The sequence below is a fragment of the Marmota monax genome, unplaced genomic scaffold (assembly GCF_021218885.2).
Source record: "Marmota monax isolate L192 unplaced genomic scaffold, Marmota_monax_Labrador192_F-V1.1 WCK01_AAM20220418_F8-fsc00004, whole genome shotgun sequence".
NCBI classification, from domain to species: domain Eukaryota; kingdom Metazoa; phylum Chordata; class Mammalia; order Rodentia; family Sciuridae; genus Marmota; species Marmota monax.
In genome coordinates this window covers 10062757-10083192 of record NW_026692881.1, presented here as the reverse complement: position 1 = coordinate 10083192, position 20436 = coordinate 10062757, and the positions used below count along the sequence as shown (strand labels likewise).

Here is a 20436-nt window from a genome sequence, read left to right as displayed (position 1 = left end):
CTCCAAAGTGAGTGTCTCAAAAGAACCAGGCAGGAGCTTCATGGTCTTTTGTGCCTTATAAGTCACACAGCATCCTTTTCCCATACATTAGTGTTTCACTATGTCTTCAGATTCAAAAGGTAAGTATACAGAACCCACCTCTGGCTGGGAAACTTGTCCAAGAATTTGGGGCCATGTTTTTAGAATGCTACAGTGATGCTAGAAGCACTAAAAATTGAACTCCAAAATTTCAGGGGCTTAACACATTAGAAGTTTATTTCTCACTAATTCAAACTAAGCATTTCCACAGGTGGATGGCCTTCTCCCAAGCAGTATTTCATGGACTCAAGGTCTTTCCATTTTATAGCTCTGCCATTCTTCAGCAAAGGCATCTAAGGTGGCTGTCCCCCTCCATATCCAAAATAGAAAGGCATACAGAAGATCCTACATGACAGATATTTATGGGCCAGGTCCAGAGGTGATATACACGTCACTTCCACCCATGTTACATTCTAGTTGAATTTGATTATGTGGCGACATCTGACTGCAAGGGGGGTTGGGAACCTGGCTATCAGCCTGTGCTGCAAAAGTAAATACAGACTGCTCTTGCCATCCTGGGTGTGTTTTGGTCCCTTTGTCCCTTGGGAGTCCAGCATGTGAGTGTGAGCAAGTTGAGTGTAAGCCTGAGAGAGGCAGAGCCCCTAGTGAAGAGCTTTCTTTATCCACTATTCCTGCAAGTCAAAGTTGACACATTGGCAGTGCCTGTCCATTGTTGCAAAGTCTGGGGTGAAATGCTGTGAGCAGCTCAGGTCATTCTTACTAACCGTCCCAAATACCTATCTCTGTTTCAATGCCACTTTCCATTCCAGAAGTCAACAAAATCCTGCACCAGCACCTTGGGGCCCCTGAAGAGCGCCTTGCCCTTCACATCCTCAGGACTCAGGGGCTGGTCCCAGAACATGTGGAAACAAGGACTTTGCACAGCACCTTCCAACCCAACATTTCCCAGGTGAAGGAGAAGCCTCAGCATCCTAATGCAACGGCTAACACAGATTTACCTCTTGTATCATGATTGAATACTTGTAGATACACGAGAAGTAGAAATGACAGTCAAATTAATTTCATCCCAAAGGGGAATGTATTGTACAAATCTTCAGGGAACTCACTAAATGTTAATGGAGATTGTCTGTGACTCAGAACAAACTTGATCTGGACTCTCCCTCTTGTCCCTGTCTCTGTGAATCTATTTAATCTCCTTTTCTGCTGTGGTGACCTTCCTGTGAGTTTAAATATTACAGATAGTTCCTGAGTATTTTTGTGTTGTAGCCTCATCTGGTTCCAAATGTATAGGGACTGGCTGTCCCAACCTGGCCCAATTGGCCACCAAAGGACCACTCAGCTGTAGCCAGGAGAGCAGGTTCTGAGAAAATGACTGAGCTACATCAGGCCTGGGGAGAAGTTACCATTTGAGACTAAAGAGTCAGGGAATCCCAGCTCCCTTTCCCCAGAAAAGAAAGAGTCAGGGAAGCGGTCCCATAGGACACCAGATGGCAGGTCACAGGGACCATGTGCATGGGGATGAGGGCAAGTCAGCTCCCAGAACATGGGGAGAACTTCCAGAGACTCAAAGCAAGGCTTGAACAATGCCAAAATAATCTAAGTGGAAATGTTTCAAAATGAATATTTCTAGGCCATTTCTGCAGATATTTGGATCCAGTGAGTCTGGGTTAAGGCCAGGAATCTGAATTTTCACAAGTTCCATGACAGATTCTGATGCAGGTGGCTAGGAGATCCCATTACAAGAAATGTCAATCTATTGGCTGCACATACTGTTAAACCTACTGCAGGACTAGGGACAAGATCATCACTGAGGAGTGGGCACAATTGGCTGTATTTACTAGGTCATTTTGTCACTTGCCTCTTGCTTTCATTTTGTGCCACATTTTCATTTTTTTTTCCATTTCTTATTCTTTTTCCTTCCACCAAAGAACCTATTCTTCTTCCTCTCTCCCCTCCTCCCCCTCACTTGTATAGTCTCAAGAAAATGACAAAGTGAAAGTGGAAGACAGACTATTATGTCAAGCAAAATAAGTAAAAATAGGAAGGTGGGGGGAGGGGAGGCTAGAAAGTGACATTATATTGTGTGCATGTATGAATAGATAACAACAATCCCATCATTATATACAACTCTAATGCAACAATAAAAAAAAATGTAGGGGGAAAAAAGAAATGACAAAGTGAGGAAGATTTCTCCCTTGGAATCCCCCAACCCACTATCATTTCTGCCTACAGCATTAGACACAGACTGGCTAGGTCTTACAGGACACCTGGACGCCTCATGTTCTGCAACATGTCTGATGTAATGTAGAGCCCTGAGCCCTAGACCTTAGTTGGAAGAGAATCAGGCTCATAGTAAAATGTATCTCCTTTCAAGAGCTCCAAGTAATTCATTTTGATCATAATGCATTAGGAAGCCAATCTAGTGGTTTCCTTGGCAACCTTCTTGAAGACCAGTCTGTTTTTGTCGGAAAGTAGAGTCTACAGAACATCCAAAATACTTTGGAGACTATAAATTGGTTTGTATGGTTGATATAGTTTTAAATGGCATTCCCAGCCTGTCTGGAAGAACATTCCAGTCAGATGAATAGGCCCAGTCTGCGGCAGTCAAGAGAGTTGAGCAGGGTCTCGCCAAGATGGCAGCACAAGTGTCAGAACAGGCCTTCACCCTTCCTCCATGAGCCTCTTACCAAGCGGGGGCTTTGATGAGCCAGTGTCTGGGAACCACCACCTTTGGGGAACAGTAACACTCTTGTCATTGTTTGAGTCCCACCTTTGAAAGAGCCTTATTGTAAGTTTTGGGTTTTTTTTTTCATTTACATTTATATTATTATAATTTTGTATCTTGAGGTAAGTGGAGAATCCCTTGAGTATCACAAAACTGAGACAAATATCAAGAGGTATTGTGGTGATGCATAGAGTGACAGCTGGAGAATTGTGAGAGGGTGAAGGACTCAGTTTTAAATTGTTGTGAGAAGGGATGTGTGTGTGTGTGCGCTCACGTGCTCACTTTAATGGGTGTGGTGTTGGGTAAGTGATGGAAAGTCCCTCATTTTACTAACCAGGAAAAACTCAAACTATGATACAAATGAGCTTGTGCAGCCATCAGAGCCCCCTGGTGAGAATGGAAAGTGGGTGGCCTAAATAACAATGCAGATATAAGATTAATCTTGGCTGGCTCTCTTCCTCTTGTTGCTGCCCATCTGGACTAACAGATTAGTAAACTTGAAGCACTAGTTTAACTTAAGAAATATGATAGATGATTATGATTGTACCACTTACAACTTCCGTCTTCTTTTCATTTTTGGATGGTTTAGGGCAAACTTCAGATGTGGGTGGATGTTTTCCCCAAAAGTTTGGGACCACCAGGCCCTCCTTTCAACATCACACCCCGGAAAGCCAAGAAGTAAGTAATCTCGAGATTCTGCTGCCTTGGACTTAGGGTTTAGTCCAGAACCGGAAGAAAAGTAATTGAAAAATGTGCTCCTTGCAGATACTACCTGCGTGTGATCATTTGGAACACCAAGGATGTTATCTTGGATGAGAAGAGCATCACCGGAGAGGAAATGAGTGACATCTACGTCAAAGGGTGAGGTGGCATGCAGGAACCTTGGAACAAAACAGGTGTCCTCCTTCATTGGATGCCTACTTCATTAGAAGCCCACTCTAAGATTCTTGGCTACCTGAAACTATTTTATCTTATTAATTCCCTCTGCTTAGAAAACTCTAGGAAAACACAGGTGGGAGAAGGAGAAGAAATCAAAGATAAAATTATATAGACCTTGTTTATGAGCAGGAATAGCTAATGACTCTAAAAACTGATATTCACTCCATCATTTCTCAAAGTAGATTTTCTTCAGTTTATTAAGCAAATTTGTTATTTCTGAGATATTTTAGTCCTCTTTGACACTTTGGATAACTAGCCTCAGAAAATAAGTAAAGTTTTCAAAATTTGTTTTTCTCTATATTTTATTACCAGCAACCAAATGTCAGGAAAATGAGGAAATACTGGCATATTTTTTAAGAAAATCATTCCTCTCACTAACATTTCCTGAGTGCATCCAGTGCATAAAATGCATAGTTGTTCATTACCCTCCTTTTGTGTGTGTATGTATGTGGTGTATGTGTGTGGATTGAACCCAGGGCCTTGTGCATGCAAAGCAAGCACTCTACCAACTGAGCTATGTCCCCAGCCCAGTTGTTTGCTACTCTCTTGCTTGTATATTCATTTTCAAACAGTCCATATTGATGTTACTTTCTTGTTATGCCTTGATCAGAGATGTTGAGTGCAATACAGCATTGTGATTAAGAAGTCAGACTTTGGAGTCAAAATATCTGGGTTGAAATCCAGGTACTTTCCCTGCTAGCTGGGCAAGCTCATAAACTCACTGTCCTTCATGCATAGAATGGAGATAATGGTAATGCCTGCTTTCTTGGGCTATCCAGAAGAATCAGTTACTCAAAACATTCAGGATGGTATCTGGCAGATGGTGTGCACTACGTGGGTGTTAGCTACAATTATTGCTATTATTCCACATGCACCGAGTTTGGTTCTTTGCTATGTAAAAGATAAGACTTCTTGAAATGTAATGTATTCATAAAGTGAGAACAAAGTTTCACTTATGATCCCAAGTGACCTTCAATCAAAACTTAGTTCAAGACATGATAATTATTATTTAGGTTCAGTGTAAACAGGGAATGTTTCATCAAGTTCTTCATTATTCTTTCTCATTTCAAGATCTCATTACCATTCCCCGAGGAAAACTAATCCCAGCTAATTATATATATGCAAATTCATTTGACTATCATAAGCATTACTTTTTTTTCAAGTCAAGAAAACAAATTCAAGTAATACTGGATTGAAGGAAAATTCCTCTAAGCAAAGAGTAAAGCTCAACTTAAAGTACCATGTAAAATTTGGAATTAAAATCTAAATGCTAAGGCTAGGAGTATAGCTCAGTGGTATAGGACTTGCCTAGCATGCTCAAGGTCTTGGATTTGATCTTTAGCACTTGAGAGAAAGAAAAAGAGATGGGGAGGGGATTCTAAATACTATATAGAAAAAAATGACCCATGCATAAATACCATGCCTAGCACTACATACATTCGGGTATTATATGCAAAGCTATAATGCATGCACGCCAATACATACAATTAGAGTTGTACATACTTGCTTAACTTGTCTTAAAATTAAATGTGAAAAAATTTACCAAAAAAAAAAAAAAAAAGAGGCAGCACTGCCAGAGTGAGCAATCTAGGAAGGAATGATGGTGACATTTTAGGGATGGGTCAGGAGGTGAAGCCATCAAGATCATAGCCAAGAGAATGTAATCTCTCTTGAGTTAGTTCAAAAGTTAACAGTCAGAAGGAATCTTTCAACTAACTTATCTAGTCAGTGAATTGACTAGCAAAAAGGAAAATAATTGTAGTTGATGGATATTAGTACCACTACTCATACTAGGAATTAATGGTAGTAAAAGACATTATAGTCCCCATGATCCTTTGAGGCAGACTTTGGAGTTAGACTGACCTAGGAGTAAGACTTAATTCCATCAATTACTGGCTATGTGAATTTGTAAAAGTTAAATCCTCTCTGAAGCTGTTTCCTCATCTGTAAAATGGAGACGGCTGCACAGTTGTTGAGAATAATAAAATAACACCTGCTAAGTACCCAGTTCATAAGTGATGATCATAAACCCTGAGTTAAGGATTTCCCCCTTCCCACTCTGCCCCATCAAGGCATGATTTCTCCTGTCATCATGTTGACCATGTGCAGACAGCACAGATGGGAGAGGAGGCTCAGAGAGCATCACAGCCAAGACCACCTTCTACCAGGCCTGGTCCAGGCATCAGTACTTTTAAAAGCTCCATGGTGATTCTGATACAATTCTAAAGCACAGTGTAGAGAGCCACACATGCATTCCACCATTTTGCCTGTCTAAAACCAAATGTCACCACCTGGTTCCAAACCACGACTCTTCCCAGTAGCAGGCAGATGTGACAACAACTTCCTTCTGGTCCCATTCATTCATTCATTCAACAGGTCCATGGGAACTAGAATCATATTTATTTAGTGTCTATTGAGTGCCAGGCACAAGCAAAAGGAAACATTTCAAAATGTTAGAAGTTAAGATGTGATGTTGTTACCGAAATGAATGCTCCTAAAATAAGCCTGTGGAAATAACAGCTTACATCCTCAGTGCTAGTCTCATTAATAAGATCATGGCGAATTTAAGAATAATAAAAAAGGAAGCTGCAAGATTACTTGATTCATGCCCCACCCCCGCGCTTTTTTTTTTTTTTTTTTTGGATTGCTTAAGTAAGATATGGGAAAGGAAATGCTTACATTTTGAGCTAACTCATATTCATTGAGCCTATCAGCAGTGATGACAGACGCTAATGAGTCATGGTTGTGAAGACAAAAAATCATAGCCAGCAAGCTTCAGTATACCCGAAATAGAAGCTACATTGTTGATATTTTCCAGAAAACTTCACCTTAGCCCTATTAACTGAAGTCTAAAGGGTTTCCTGCTTTGGTTTTAGAGGAATTATATTTTATTTGGCTCCAACCTGTGTTGGATGCAATAGAGAGCCTCCCCTTCATAAATCACCCCCGGCTCCTTCGATAACTGGAACCTGCCCAAGAAAAGTGCATTAATTCTCTTGCTCTTCGCGCCCCTAATCACTGCACAATTTTGCGGCTAGATTACTTGTCAGTCACATCAAGCTAAGTCTGTTTGCCTCTGCTTTTCAGCTGGATTCCTGGCAGTGAAGAAAACAAACAGAAAACAGATGTCCATTACCGGTCCTTGGATGGTGAAGGAAATTTTAACTGGAGATTTGTGTTCCCGTTTGACTACCTCCCCGCCGAACAACTCTGTATTGTTGCTAAAAAAGTGAGCTCTGAAATAGGCCAATGAAAGTGGATTCATGGGTCTTCCGTAGCTCAAATATTCAGGGAAGGTCCAAGCTGGTCAGGACTTTGGAGGTCACTGAGTCCAGCTCCCTCTTGGTACAGATGGGGAATCTGAGACCCACAGAGGTATAGCTACTTGCCCTTGCCCAAGGTCACACTACTGACAGGTATTTGTGTGATTAGGAAGTACATGGGAATTTAACTGGAGGTTTGTGTGCCCATTTGACAACCCCCTATTAAACGACTTTCTTCCCCCTGATATATTTCATAGGGCAAAAGATAAAGGATAGAAAAAAGAGTCCTTCATCAGAACATACAACAACCCATGAGTGCTTTTTATGTCATGGGGAAAATGATCTTTCCTCATGACAGGCAGAATTAATCAGAGACCAAATATTAAATGCCCCTTTTAATCCTCCTTATTAAGCTTCAGTATCTGCCTCACCTCCTTCAGAAGCACTTCCGGGAAGGCTCAGGGTCCTTGTGTCTTAATTAGTAAGAATTTCAGTTACAGGACTCAACTCACTTTTTAGGCTTAGACCTAAAAAGTGATTTATTGGTTCACATTCCTAAAAATTCCTGTGTTGGCTGGCTTTAGGCACATCTGGATCCCACGTTGAAGAGATGTCTTTAGACATTGGTCCCACACTCCCTGCCCTCTGCTCTGCCTTCCTCTGTGGGCCTCACTTCACGCAGGCTTTTCCCTGGTGGAGGCAAGAGGGCAACCAGTAGCCCCAGCTCACATCCTGTCCTCTCAGAAAACCTCAGCAGAAAGAGAAGAGAGTCCCCAAGGAACCAGCCAGCATTCTGGAACTGGGCGTTGTTGTCTATGCCTATCTGAGATCATGTGCCCTTGTGAGTCTGTGCTCTGATTGGCCAAGCTTGAAGTTAGCCATGGAGTCCAGATTGAATCCATTGGGGAAGGACGTGCTTTCATCCAATAGTGGGGCCTGAAAGCTGGACGGACAGTAGCAAATGTTCCCTGACCCATTCCTTCCTCCTATATCCATGGCACCACACTCTATCAAAACACACCTGCTGGGCTGAGGATGTAATGTAGCTCAGAGGTAAAGTGCTGGCCTAGTACACATGAGTCCCTGGGTTCAATTCCCAGGATCACACACACCCAAAAACAAACCCTGTCCTCTGCCTGTGCCCCATTGGGTCAGGCTCTACTCAGTGCTGGTCCTACTCAGTACTGATGCTATCGTGAGCACTTTTTCTGTGCCTGGTGGGATGGATGTCTTCCGAGGGGACTTTCTAGAGGCACAGAGGCTCAATATGAGATTGAATCACATATACTTTCAAATGATTAGGCAGAATGGCAGGGGATGGCATCTGAGTCAGGCAATGCCCTTAGGTCAACTTAATTTTTGCCCACATCTAGAGTTGGACCTTCAGTGCCCTGAGTGGTACTTGAAGCATAACCCTACAGGACAATCAGGAGGATCAAAGGACAGTAGCAGAGAGGGTTCCCAGTCCCTCAGAGCCAGGCCCTCTCAGCTCTGCAAAGGAGAACATTCCAGGAATAGGAAAAACAGGATACAACCCAACGATCTTCGTTAAAATTCCCAAAACATTGGGTGTATTCCAGTCCATCAGGGCCAGAGGAACTTAGTCATAACTGGGCTGTGGAGGTGTTATGCTTGATTAATATTGTCTGAGCAGAAGCAGGGATCACAGTTGAGAACTTAAAGACCCTTTTCTAGTCCTCCCTCCGAACTTTCAGTGTGAGAGATCTGAGGGTCTTAGGTGACTACAAGCATGTAAAAGCCAGAAATATTTTTCAAAACCCAAAAATGTTAGGACTGTGTGTGTGTGTATGTGTGTGTGTGTTACTAGGGATTGAATGTAGAAGTATTTTACCACTGAGTTACATCTCCACCCCTTTTTATTTTTTGAGACAGGGTCTCACTAAGTTGCTTAGGGCCTCATTAAATTTGAGCCTGTCCTTGAACTTGTGATCCTCCTGCCTCAGCCTCCCCAATAGCTGGGATTACAGGTGTATGCCACTGCACCCTGCTTTGAATGTTTTAAATCTGTACTGATAAGAGAGTAGAATCTGGGCCCCAGTCCCCACTGCATGTTAACTGAGAATACGCTCTAACATCAGGTGTAATAGGGTGGGTGGGAGATGGCTGCACAAAGGGAACACCGCAGTAGGTGTTGCTGTGGGCTGGCCTAGAACATCTGGCCTTGGGAGAATAACCTGAGCAGGCCATAGTGACTTTCAGGAAGGAGATCAATTTCTTCCCAACCCCTGGGGTGGCAGTAGGAAGTCACACTGATAAAAACATGGCAGACAATCTGCTTTGGGGAATTGCCTGGGACATCCTTTTTGTCACTCAGTTGGTGGCCTTGAGACTTTCTGGGGAGGCTGATATGAAGTGGAAGAATGGGGCCAATGGGAAGGGGTGTTGGGGAGGGCAAGGAGATAAAGACCCCATGCCTTAATGCTGCATCCAGGGGCCAAAGGGGAGGGTTTCAGATCCCGCTAATCACTATCATTCAGGTTTGTCTGTGTCTCTTGTCATTTTAGGAGCATTTCTGGAGCATTGACCAAACAGAGTTTAGAGTCCCACCCAGGCTGATCATTCAGATATGGGACAATGACAAGTTTTCACTGGACGACTACTTGGGTATGGCTTACTTACTTACTTAGAATTGAATAATTCTAAGAAACTTGGCATTAGTGAAATCAATTAAAGCTTGAATTGCTTAAATCTCTACTGCTGGTCAGTAATGGGAGAGGGATGGGGGGTATGTCCACTGCCTGGATGTCCTCTGGGCAGTGTGGCCTGATGGGGAGTGTCACCCTTTCCATGGGCCCTGCCCACCCTCAAGGGGCTGCAATGGAGGGGCTCACACCAGCTCCTGTCTCCCCTGGAAGACTCAAGTCTGTTTATTGGGGTGAGGGGAGGGAGGGATGCCACAGTCCCACAACCTCACCCTGCTGCTTGCTGACCTTCCCACCACTGCTTTGCCCTCGGACATCTCCTCTGTGGCTGAAGGCACTAGTCACAGGCCCCACTCAGTGCCCTCCCTTCTTGGCTCTGTCTTCCTTCCACCCTTTAAAACGCAGCCTTCCCTGAAGCGGCCAGGGCTCTTTTCCAGCCACCCTCCCCACTCCAGTGATTTATGCCTTCTCACCTTAGTTAAGGGTGGAGTTCTGCCCTTCAGCTTTTAGCAGATTATGGCCCCTGCCCCAGGGGGTGTGTAGCCTGACCTGTCTTAGTGCCTCATATAGTTCTAAGAAACCATCACAACGATTATTCCCAATTCATCCATTCACCTTGTACTTGTCTGTCCCCTAAAATTTACCATAACTGAAATCAAACTGGGCATTTCTTCCCTGACCTCAGATCCACTCTCCCCATGAAATCATCTCATCCCGGGGCCCCTCCCTTTCCCAGCCACCCAGTGGAAGCACTGGGTCCTCTGTGACTCCTCTTTTCCCCAGGACCTGGCCACCACTCAGTCTTTGCAATGTAATCCGCCTTATCATGCACAGTTCTTTTCTTATTTCTGTCTGCTTTCCACTTGCCAGTTCATTTTCTCTTGGCTGACCATTGCAGTAGCTCCTAACTAGCCTCCCTCCTTCCATCCTGCTGCTCCAAGGGGCTCTTCCTAGCAGAGAAATGTCCCCCAATAGCTATATCTTACTCCTCCCTTGACCCATCACAGCACCCAATAAAATTCTTTTAACTGAGTGGTTATTAAGAGTAGAACAGGGCTGGGGTTTGGGCTCAGTGATAAGGCACTTGCCTCGCACACATGAGGCACTGGGTTCGAATATATATATAAAAAATTTTTTAAAGAGTAAAACAAATAAATGAGTATAGAAGTATGTTATAAGAGCATATGGATGGAACACTCCAGAATAATAGAGGATTTCCTCCTAGAGTTTAAATGAAGCAGTCTGATGACAAATTAGGGGAATGACTATTTCAAAATGGCTAGCAAGCCAGTCACCAAAAGCAGAGACTAACATGAGCAGGCATAAGCTCAGAAGAAGCTGAGCGAGGTCAGCTGTGGCCTGGAGGCCCATGATACACAGAAGGGCAGTGTCTGAGCCTGGCAGTTTAAAGTGGATCTACCACAACCTCCCTATTGCCGCCCCTCCTGACCAGACTCCTCGGACTCTTGTTCTATTACTGTGGAGTTGACCCTACATCACAGACTCAATTTTCTTAAGAAAAGGGCTCTCAGGAGTCCCCAAACCCAAAAGACACTTTTCACCTATTGCCACAGTGGTATGAAAGAGTTAATGCCACCCCATCATAGAAGTGTGCTTCTCCAGACACCCCAGTCCTGGCCAGGATTCTCAGTTCCTGGTGAGGATTTTCTGTTGAGTTATGTTCCTTCAAGCTCCCCTTTCTGAGGTCAGGAGAAACTTGAACGTGAATGTTCCGTGGAGCTTCCCATGTTCCGAGTACCCGTTGTCTTTACCCACAGCCAAGTGACCTCCCTGTTCAGGGCAGCTCAGAACTAAAATGAGTACATTTCAAATACAAGGGCTGTGAGTTCAGTGGAGATTTTTGTCTATTGATGTTTAATTGCTTTGAATTTATAGAAGAACTCTGTTTATGCTCATGTCTTGGAGAAAGAAAACATGTAGTCCTCTGTGAGAGGCTGAGCAGGGGACAGTTATTTCTTCTGCCATTTTCCATCCTATCTGGAAAGAATTTAAAAGTCTTCCGCTGTCTCTTTCTCTAACTCACCCATCACCTGTTCAGAATCACTGTCTGCTTCTCTGACAAGAACGTTCTGTTCACTTGTGAACAATGGCTGATCCTCTTGAAGCTCATTTGGACTTCACGTTGTTTCCTTGGCTAGGTTTCCTGGAACTTGATTTGCATCACACGATCATTCCAGCAAAATCATCAGAGAAATGCAATTTGGACATGATTCCGGACCTCAAAACCATGAACCCCCTAAAAGCTAAGACCGCCTCGCTCTTTGAACAGAAGTCCATGAGAGGATGGTGGCCATGCTACGCAGATAAAGATGGCTCCCGGGTGATGGCTGTATGTATTTCCTGGTTGGGACTGTTTATTCCTTTTATCATTTAGGTTTTGCTCTTTATCGGTAGATATACTCCAGGTTAGATAGGGCAGTGTTAAATTGGTTAAAATGTTTGTACCTGGGATTATAAGAAAAGGTGGGAGATGCTATGAATATGTGTTTGCAGTGGGGAGGTGAAGAGGTTGAAATGATCCAAACAGTAGGAGTCTAAGTAGTTGCACTGTAATTCTTTGGGACACGCCTTTACCAGGGAAGGTTAATTTATGCTGAGCTTCCATGACTACTCAGTACAGAAAAAGAATCTTCAAATTTGAACTTTTCTCATTAAAAAAAAAAAAAGTTAGAAAAAGTAAGGAGTACTGAGTAAGAAGGCCATAACTTATAAGCATGTTTGGGGAATTCAAGATATATTTTGAGCCAGGCACAGTGGCACACGCCTATAATCTCAGCTACTTAGGGAGGCTGAAGCAGTTAATCATGAGTTTAAAGACAGTTTGGCCACTCAGCATGAGTCTGTGTCTCAAAATTTTAAGAAAATGAAAAGATCTGGGATGTAGCTCAGTGGTAGGGAGCCCCTGGATTCACTCCTCAGTAACATACTCGTACACACACACCCCACAGAGGCAGTATGGCAAATTATCATGCTCGGTCACAAAAGACTAGCTCATTTGTTGTATCTAACATCTGTGATCGTTAATTATGAACCAGGTAACATGCTAAGGGCCTTACATTCATAATCTTCTTTTTAAAAACAATTTTGGTATATGGTTCTCACAAAATAAACTTCCCTCATTCAGAGTACACAATTTAGTGAGTTTGGGCACATGTAGGCACCCATTAAACCACCACTATCACCAAGAGCCAGAACCTTCCATCACCCACAAAGAGTTCTGTGTCCTCTGCAGTTGGTTGCTTTCTGTCACTATAGATTTGTTTGCATATAGTCTTTTTGAATTCTGCTGACAACCTTGTGAAGTAAACATCATCTGCATTTTATAGATTCAAATATAAGCTGGGCAAGCTCAGGCAAGGTGCCCCAGCTTCTTCCAGCCCATACACAAAGTAGCCATCTGAGTGCCTCTGCCTAAGTGGGTATCAGGGTCAGCACTTCTCAAGTTCTCATGAACTTAGCCCCAACTGGGCTTTCTGAGGTCCTGGAAAGTCTGTTACAATCTTAGTTAAAACATGATATAAAAGTGGACATGTTTCTAGACCTCTGACAACCTCAAGGTCCTCCTTGAGCATCACATAAGATTATCCATATAGAAAACTTAGATGGAGCCCGGGCATCCCTCAGGAACCTTGTCATCAGGGAGGCAGCATTCATTCATCCACCCATCCATTGACTGATTTGGCTAATGCACATTAAGTACCTACTAAGTTCCAGCACTACTGCACACAGTAGGTCTACAATGCCAAGTGTGGGGAGACATGGCCCTGGTTCCTTGGAGCCCATAGTTAATGCTCCATATGTGTTAACTATTGTTTTTAGCAGTGCCTCATTAAGTCTGGGTCCATGTAAAGTTACAAAGGAAGGTATGTGAGACGGTGAGATTGATGTGGAATGCTGTAATGTCAGGGACACACAGAACAAGAAGCAGAGAAGAGAGAGAGCGGTGTGTCCTCTCAGTTTCCCACACCAAGTCAGTTCAGAAACACACATGGAAGAGGAAATGTGAAGAACTCTCTTGAGGAAAATTGAAGGCAATCTAAGGATTGTTTTACAAGAATAAAAATCTTTACTTGGGGAATACTCCTTGGGTTGAAATGAAAATATTTGTGAAACGTGATGTCATGTGTTTACCCTGTTCTGCTTTACTGAAGGGGAAAGTCGAGATGACATTGGAGGTCCTCAACGAGAAGGAGGCAGACGAGAGGCCAGCTGGGAAGGGGCGGGATGAACCCAACATGAACCCCAAGCTGGACCCACCCAAGTGAGAGGCCCTCTTTGTTCTCCTGGTTGTCTGATCCCCAAACACCTGTGGTTTGAAAGCCCCCCTTCTAATTCTGAATGGAATAGATTAGCTGTTGTCCTAATTCTGTACTTGAAAGTGGGCCTTGGAGTGGGGGGAGGGGAGTGCAGAGAGGTGGGCGATCTGGCTGCATTTTAACTGTTCTCCTTCCCCACAAACCAAAGCTCGGTGTCCTCAGCATGTTAGGAGGCCGTACAGGGTCCCTGAGCCTTTCTCAGACAATTACAGAGAGTAGGATCTTTTCCTGGCTTTATAAAGGTTCTGAGTTATTCCTGAAACTGTGTTATGCTCTGAGGCAAATCAGTCCCTCCCGAATTGGGTGGGTGATACTATATTTCTGCATTTCAGCCGACCCGAGACCTCCTTCCTCTGGTTCACAAACCCTTGCAAGACCATGCGGTTCATCGTGTGGCGCCGGTTTAAGTGGGTCATCATCGGCCTGCTCATCCTGCTCATCCTGCTGCTCTTCCTGGCTGTGCTCCTGTACTCCTTGCCGGTAGGAGGCCCGGACCTCTTGTCTCGGCTCTGTGTGGGGGTGGACTGGGCCTGGGCATCTGACTCTGTGTTTGCCTGGACCACTGCTTAGAACAATGGGCCCCTGAGCAGTTCTAGTGATGGGACGCTTCTGCTTCTGGAAAATCTACTGTGAAGTGTCCAGTGACTGGAATTGCATTTTCAGGGCTTCACAAATCACATACAGAACTTTATGGTCTTGAGGGCAGGAGGACATTGACTGGGAATTGGAGGAGGAAGCACTTGGGACTTCATATCGCGTTTATCTGGCACCTGGGCAGTGTTTCCAGCTAACCTTCCTACCTTCAAGCTTTATTGTTCTAAACCACCCTGCACCCTAACTCCTTGCCCTGGTATTTGAGGATCCCCAATCCTGACTTATTAAGGTCCCTACAAACCCCATACTCTATCCAGCTACATAGTTGACCCCAAATATTTATTGCACTTACCTATCTGGATCCCTTTTCCCAGTTTGTCTATCCAAATCTCATTCTCTAAAGCCCATGTCACATATAAGCTCTCCTTAAATTTCACATAATCACCCTAGTGAAAAATGGTACAAGAGTTAGCCATGTGCATAGAAGTTGCACCTTCATTCCTCCACTCAGGGAATTATTGAGCATCTACTGTAGCCTAAGAGTTAGGATGTAGAGGTAACCAAGGCATGATTTCTGCCCATGAGCACTCTATAGCCTGGGATCTACTAGGCATATGATCAAGTTCATTCCTGTGGGAAGCAAGCTGTTATTGAGCAAATGACCACAAGGAGCCCATTGCTGAGGACGTTTTCATCAAGGGGGAGGAGAGTGGCATTTTAAACTCAGTTTGGTGAATGGTGAAGGAATGGTCCAGGCAGAGGAAATCAAGGAGAGCAGCAAGGTACGAGGCACTGATAGCCGAGAAGACATTCAAAAACTCTTGCTCCAGTTCATATTAATCACATTACACATGATTTTATGTTTAGTTACATAGTCCTACAGGCACAGTAGGACTGTTTGTTTCAGTGTTGGGGATCAAACCCAGGGCTCTACACATGCCAGGCATCCCCTCTACCTTGAGCTATGCTCCAGTCCAGTAGCAGCTTTATGTTTTCATTGCCCCCATATAATACTTCCATTTGCCAGTTGTAGAAAGTCCAGTCCATCTTTTTCCTGACTTATATTCTATGGACGTAGACCAGTGGTTCTCAACTGGGGGTAGGGTGTTGTTCCCTCAGAGGACATTTGGCAAGCTCTGGAACCACTTTGGTTGTCATAATTGAGGGGATTTTCTGGCATTTAGTATGGAGAGGCCAGGGATGCTGCTGAACGTCTTGCAGGGCACAATAAGTCCCACTGCAAAGAGCCATCTGATCCTAAATGTGAATAGTGCCAGGACTGAGAGATCTTAACTTAAATGTGTTTTTAAATTTTATTTAACATTTCAGGTATATAAAAGCTATATAACATTTCATATAAATATATACACACACAAACGTACTCTTTTATGTGCTGTTTCTATTTCCTTTCTAGAACTATTTATCAATGAAAATCGTAAAGCCAAATGTTTAATAAAAGTGAAGACAACTTCTCACAAGTCCTCCAGCAACGAGGGAATCCTGTCTCCACTTACAGACCAAATCTGCATGTGATTTGGTTGGTGGCAGAAGCTCCAGCCTAGCAGCAACCTACACTACTTGACCACACTAAATCCTGGAAAGTCAGGCCAACAAGCAACAATTTTACCTTGTTACCTTTCAAAGTATTAAAAGTTATATTTTCTAAAGTTTTAGTCCTATTTTTAAGAGTATTTTTCAAGGTGGCTGGTTCCATTTATGTGTCCTCCATTCCATGATTCAAGTTTTGGAAATTGCTGGAATGGAATTTGAAAATTTTCATATCTTGACATCATAGATTTCTTATCTGTAATCAGGAAAAAAGACTGCATTATAAAAACAGCTAGAATAGAGTAATTCTTCCTTATGTCACAAACCACTGTTATGATATTTTGTATGAATAAACATCATGAGACTCTCTTCAATCTCTATGATGAATGCAAATAAAACTATTTCACTTTTTACACATAGTTGTTTGTTCTATCTGTGGGCCAAGCTGGGAAGGAGGAAGTTTCTAGCCCAGTGGTCTCAGTGGACCAAATGCCATGGCACACCACTTGACCTTAAAATGTGCTGCAAAATTTTGGCCAGTGGGTCCAACTGAGGCTAATATAATATATAATAAAATCTAACACTTATTAAAGGTTCTTAATCAGGGCATAGCATCATTGTAAGTTGATGTTTATTAACTCAATTGGATCCTCAAGGTAATCCTACAAACTTAGGAAACATAATTAAACCCATGTTATAGTTGCTTTTTGTTGTTGTTATTGTTTTTGTTTTTTGTGGTGCTGGGGATTGAACCCAGAGCCTTGTGCAGGCAAAGCAAGCACTCTACCAACTGTGCTATATGCCCAGCCCAGTTTTTTGTTTTGGTTTTTGTTTTTAATGAAGCACAAAGAGTTTAAGTAACATGCCCAAGGTCGCACAACCAATAAGTGATAGAGCTGGGATTTGAACCCAGATATTCTGGATTCTTCTTCTCAACATCTCTTAATCACAATAATGTCTCCCTAGAGGAAGGTTAAGAGAAACATAGAATTGAGGTGCTTAGATAATGAGTGACAGGAGCAGCACAATGTGACTCCCTGCCAGCACCAAAGACATCCAGCATGCTTGTGAGAACATTGTTTGTTGATTGACATATTAAGAGACCAGGGTGAGATCAGAAAATGGTTCTATTTAAACAGCAATCTAGGACCGAGGGGAGCAAGAAATGGTGTGATAACGATAATGCTTTTAGACTAACTGATACTACAAAGACTACTGTGTTGGCATTATTACTAAGGTGTCGCACTTTTTTTTTTTCCATATGGAGAATCAAACCCAGGGCTTCGTGTATGGTAGGCAAGTTAGGCAAGTGTTCTGTCACTGAGCCACATCCCCAGTCCACATTTCTGATATTTTAATTCCCTTCAGTATTCTGCCAAAAGTCTTAGCAAAGCGTGTTCAGTCACAAAGATGTTGAAAGTCAGGTACAGGGATACTCACGTGTAATCCCAAAGACTGAGTCAGAAGATTGCAAATTTGAGACCAGCCTGAGCAATTTAACAAGACACTCAGGTACTTGGCGAGACCCTGTGTCAAAATAAATAATGAAAAGGACTGGGGATGTAGCTCAGTGGTAAAGTGTCCCTGGGTTCAATTACAATACCAAAACAAAAAACAAACAAACAAAAAATTAAAAGACACAGCCCTAACTGAATGGGCATGTTCGCCATGCCCCGTGAACTTTGTACCCTCCTTCCAATGAGTCTGCTCATGTCATCCACCTGCATGGAGCATAACCTTCAACTTCATATCTTAACTTCACATCAGAACTCCTGCCCTCTTTGCAGTTCCATTCAAATATCACCTTCTCCTTGACACTTCTTAGGTTCCAAAGTGATCCTTCAAACTCAGAAGTGGACAAAACAGTCTAGCCTTTCTGGAGAAATATGAATATTAAAAGCCTTAAAAACACTGGATGTGAGAGTGCACGCCTGTATTCCCAGCAATCTGGGAGACTGAGGCAGGAGGATGGCAAGTTCAAGGCCAGTCTGAGCAACTTAGTGAGACCCTGTCTCAAAATGAAGAATAAAAATGTTCATGTACACAGGGAAAGATCAAATATATGGTAAAAATAACATGCATTGGTGCAAGAATGAAAAAACATCACTTTTTCTAGTGGTTTTGTTTGTTTGGTTTTTTTGTTTTGTTTTGTTTTGTTTTTTGGTCCTTGGGATTGAACTCAGGGGTACTCCATCACTGAGCCACCTCCCCAGCCCTATTTTATATTTTATTTAAATATAAGTTGCTTAGCACCTCGCTGTTGCTGAGGCTGGCTTTGAACTTACAATTCTCCTGTCTCAGCCTTTCCGAGCCACTGGGATTACAGGCGTGCGCCACCACACCAGGCCACTTTTTCTAGTTTTGTTACTAGCATAGGAAAATGCTGGTGTATGAGCAATAAAAAAAGAAAATACAAATTTACATTAAATAAGGACACAAATGTGTGTATGTGTGTAAAGAAATGCATCAAAATAGTAGAGATACAAAGAGTTTATGCAAAATTTGTATTTCTGCATATTTAGGTAATAAATTATAAATGTGAGTCAACATCGGAGAGTCACTTTTTTTTCCTATAAAACTATGAACTCAAGTTTGACAAACAATGCTATCCTTTGTTTCACCTGGTGAAGATATGACTCATCTTTACAACTGATGTAAGATCCTTGAGGACAGAAGTAATGCTTGTGAAATCTGCACACGAGGGCGTCACAGAGCAGCAGACTTGGCTTTGCTTCCTGGGCCACGCCTTAGACTCATCCAGCACATGAGCAAAATCATGCTACCTCAACCGATTGAGGTGAAGACTAAATGGAATCCCTTGCATAAAATGCCTTTACCAACATGGAAGGTCAGGAGGTGCTCAATATGAGGTAGCTTTAGGTGTGACATGAGACTCCGTAAAGTCAGATGTCTTTGTTCCAAAAGCAGAACTAAGAACAGGTTTTTGGGTTTTTTTTTTTTTCCCCCTCTAACCAGGTGAACCTTTAATAAGAAACAGGATCACTAGAATGGAGGAAAGCAAAAGCCAGATAAAAGTCTGTCTCCTACCTTCCCAAGACCCAAAGGAAGGAAGAAGGATCCCAAGTTCAGGGGGTAGGAAAAGAGCTCTTAGCCAGGCACAGTGGTGCACACCTGTAATCAATCCCAGAGGCTCTGGAGGCTGAAGCAGGAGGATTGAAGGTTGGAAGCCAGCCTCAGCAATTTAGCAAGACTGGAAGCAACTTAGCGAGACCCTGATTCAAAATTTAATTTTTTTTAAAAGGGCTGGGGATGTTGTTCAATGGTTAAGTATCCCGAGTTTAATCCCTATATCAAAAACAGAAAAAAAAAATAAAATGGTCAGCTTTTACCACTGCAGGCCCTGCTATGCAGGTTCCCAGGGGGTTCGGTGGGAGCAGACACTGTCATTGTTCCAATGGAGCAGAAGGTATATGTCCTGTTTGTTACTTTGGACTGTTCCAATAGACCCATATGGGACTGACTGGAAGACATTCTGGCTCTTGTTAAGAAGGGCCAGCTACCCACAGGTGATGCCCCAGGCATTCATATCCTTCCAGCCTTTTCAAGTCGCATTGTACCTATACCCATATTACTACTCTCTAACAACATCCATCATTGTGCTTAGACCTTACCTGAAGATCTGCAGCTTACCATTCATTTAGGTGACACTCTAAGGATGAAAGGGAGACAGCATTTTTTTTTAATTGGCATTTTTTTAGAGCAAAAGTAACTTCACAAAAGAGCACTGTTCCAGGCCAGGATGTCATTTGAAATTTTTCACCATGGGTACGGCACTGACACAGACCAATCAGAATGAATGCTTCAACACATTACAATAGATAAAGGCTATTAAAAATGAAACAAAGCAAAAACCTTGAACGACTATGCCAGTAAGTGCAGGCTGAATCTTAGCCTTCCTTCCAGGGAACCCTGCCAATAGGCTCTCCACAGTGTCTCACTCAAGAAACAGCTGCTGAGTGGGTGAATGAATGGCTGAAAGGAGTCTTTTCCTTCGTTGTCTTCACTATTACCTAAATGGAAACCATGAGTGTCTATCCTTTGAGTAAAGAGCAGCAAAGTTCATTAGGAATGAAATATTTCCATGCAGAACATTGAGCTGGGCTTTCTGAATACACCTCCACCCCCTCCTCTCCCCCAGAAAAAGCTTCATCTTGTCAAAGGATAATGGTCCCTCAATTGAGGTTGCAAGCTGCCTGGTGACCTATAAATGATAGCTAAAAGCTGGAACTAATCATAGTCCAGTCAGATTGTTGCTTCACTATGAATTAAATAACACTTAGTCCTAACTGATGGTAGCAAGTGTCACC

The 20436-nt window shown here is 43.0% G+C and overlaps 1 protein-coding gene across 2 annotated transcripts in view; it reads left to right on the top strand.

The window, feature by feature from the left end:
• Nucleotides 1-16521, top strand: part of Myof (myoferlin) — a 151351-nt gene extending 134830 nt beyond the window's left edge. For both annotated transcript variants that reach the window (XM_046449805.2, XM_046449804.2), the window contains 9 exons: nt 849-988; nt 3354-3442; nt 3530-3625; nt 6791-6932; nt 9492-9591; nt 11789-11979; nt 13802-13911; nt 14299-14446; nt 15975-16521. In XM_046449805.2, the coding sequence (XP_046305761.1) occupies nt 849-988; nt 3354-3442; nt 3530-3625; nt 6791-6932; nt 9492-9591; nt 11789-11979; nt 13802-13911; nt 14299-14446; nt 15975-16013 (1055 nt within the window). In that variant the 3' untranslated portion in view covers nt 16014-16521. The remainder of the gene's footprint in view (nt 1-848; nt 989-3353; nt 3443-3529; nt 3626-6790; nt 6933-9491; nt 9592-11788; nt 11980-13801; nt 13912-14298; nt 14447-15974) is intronic.
• Nucleotides 16522-20436: the final 3915 nt, after the last annotated feature.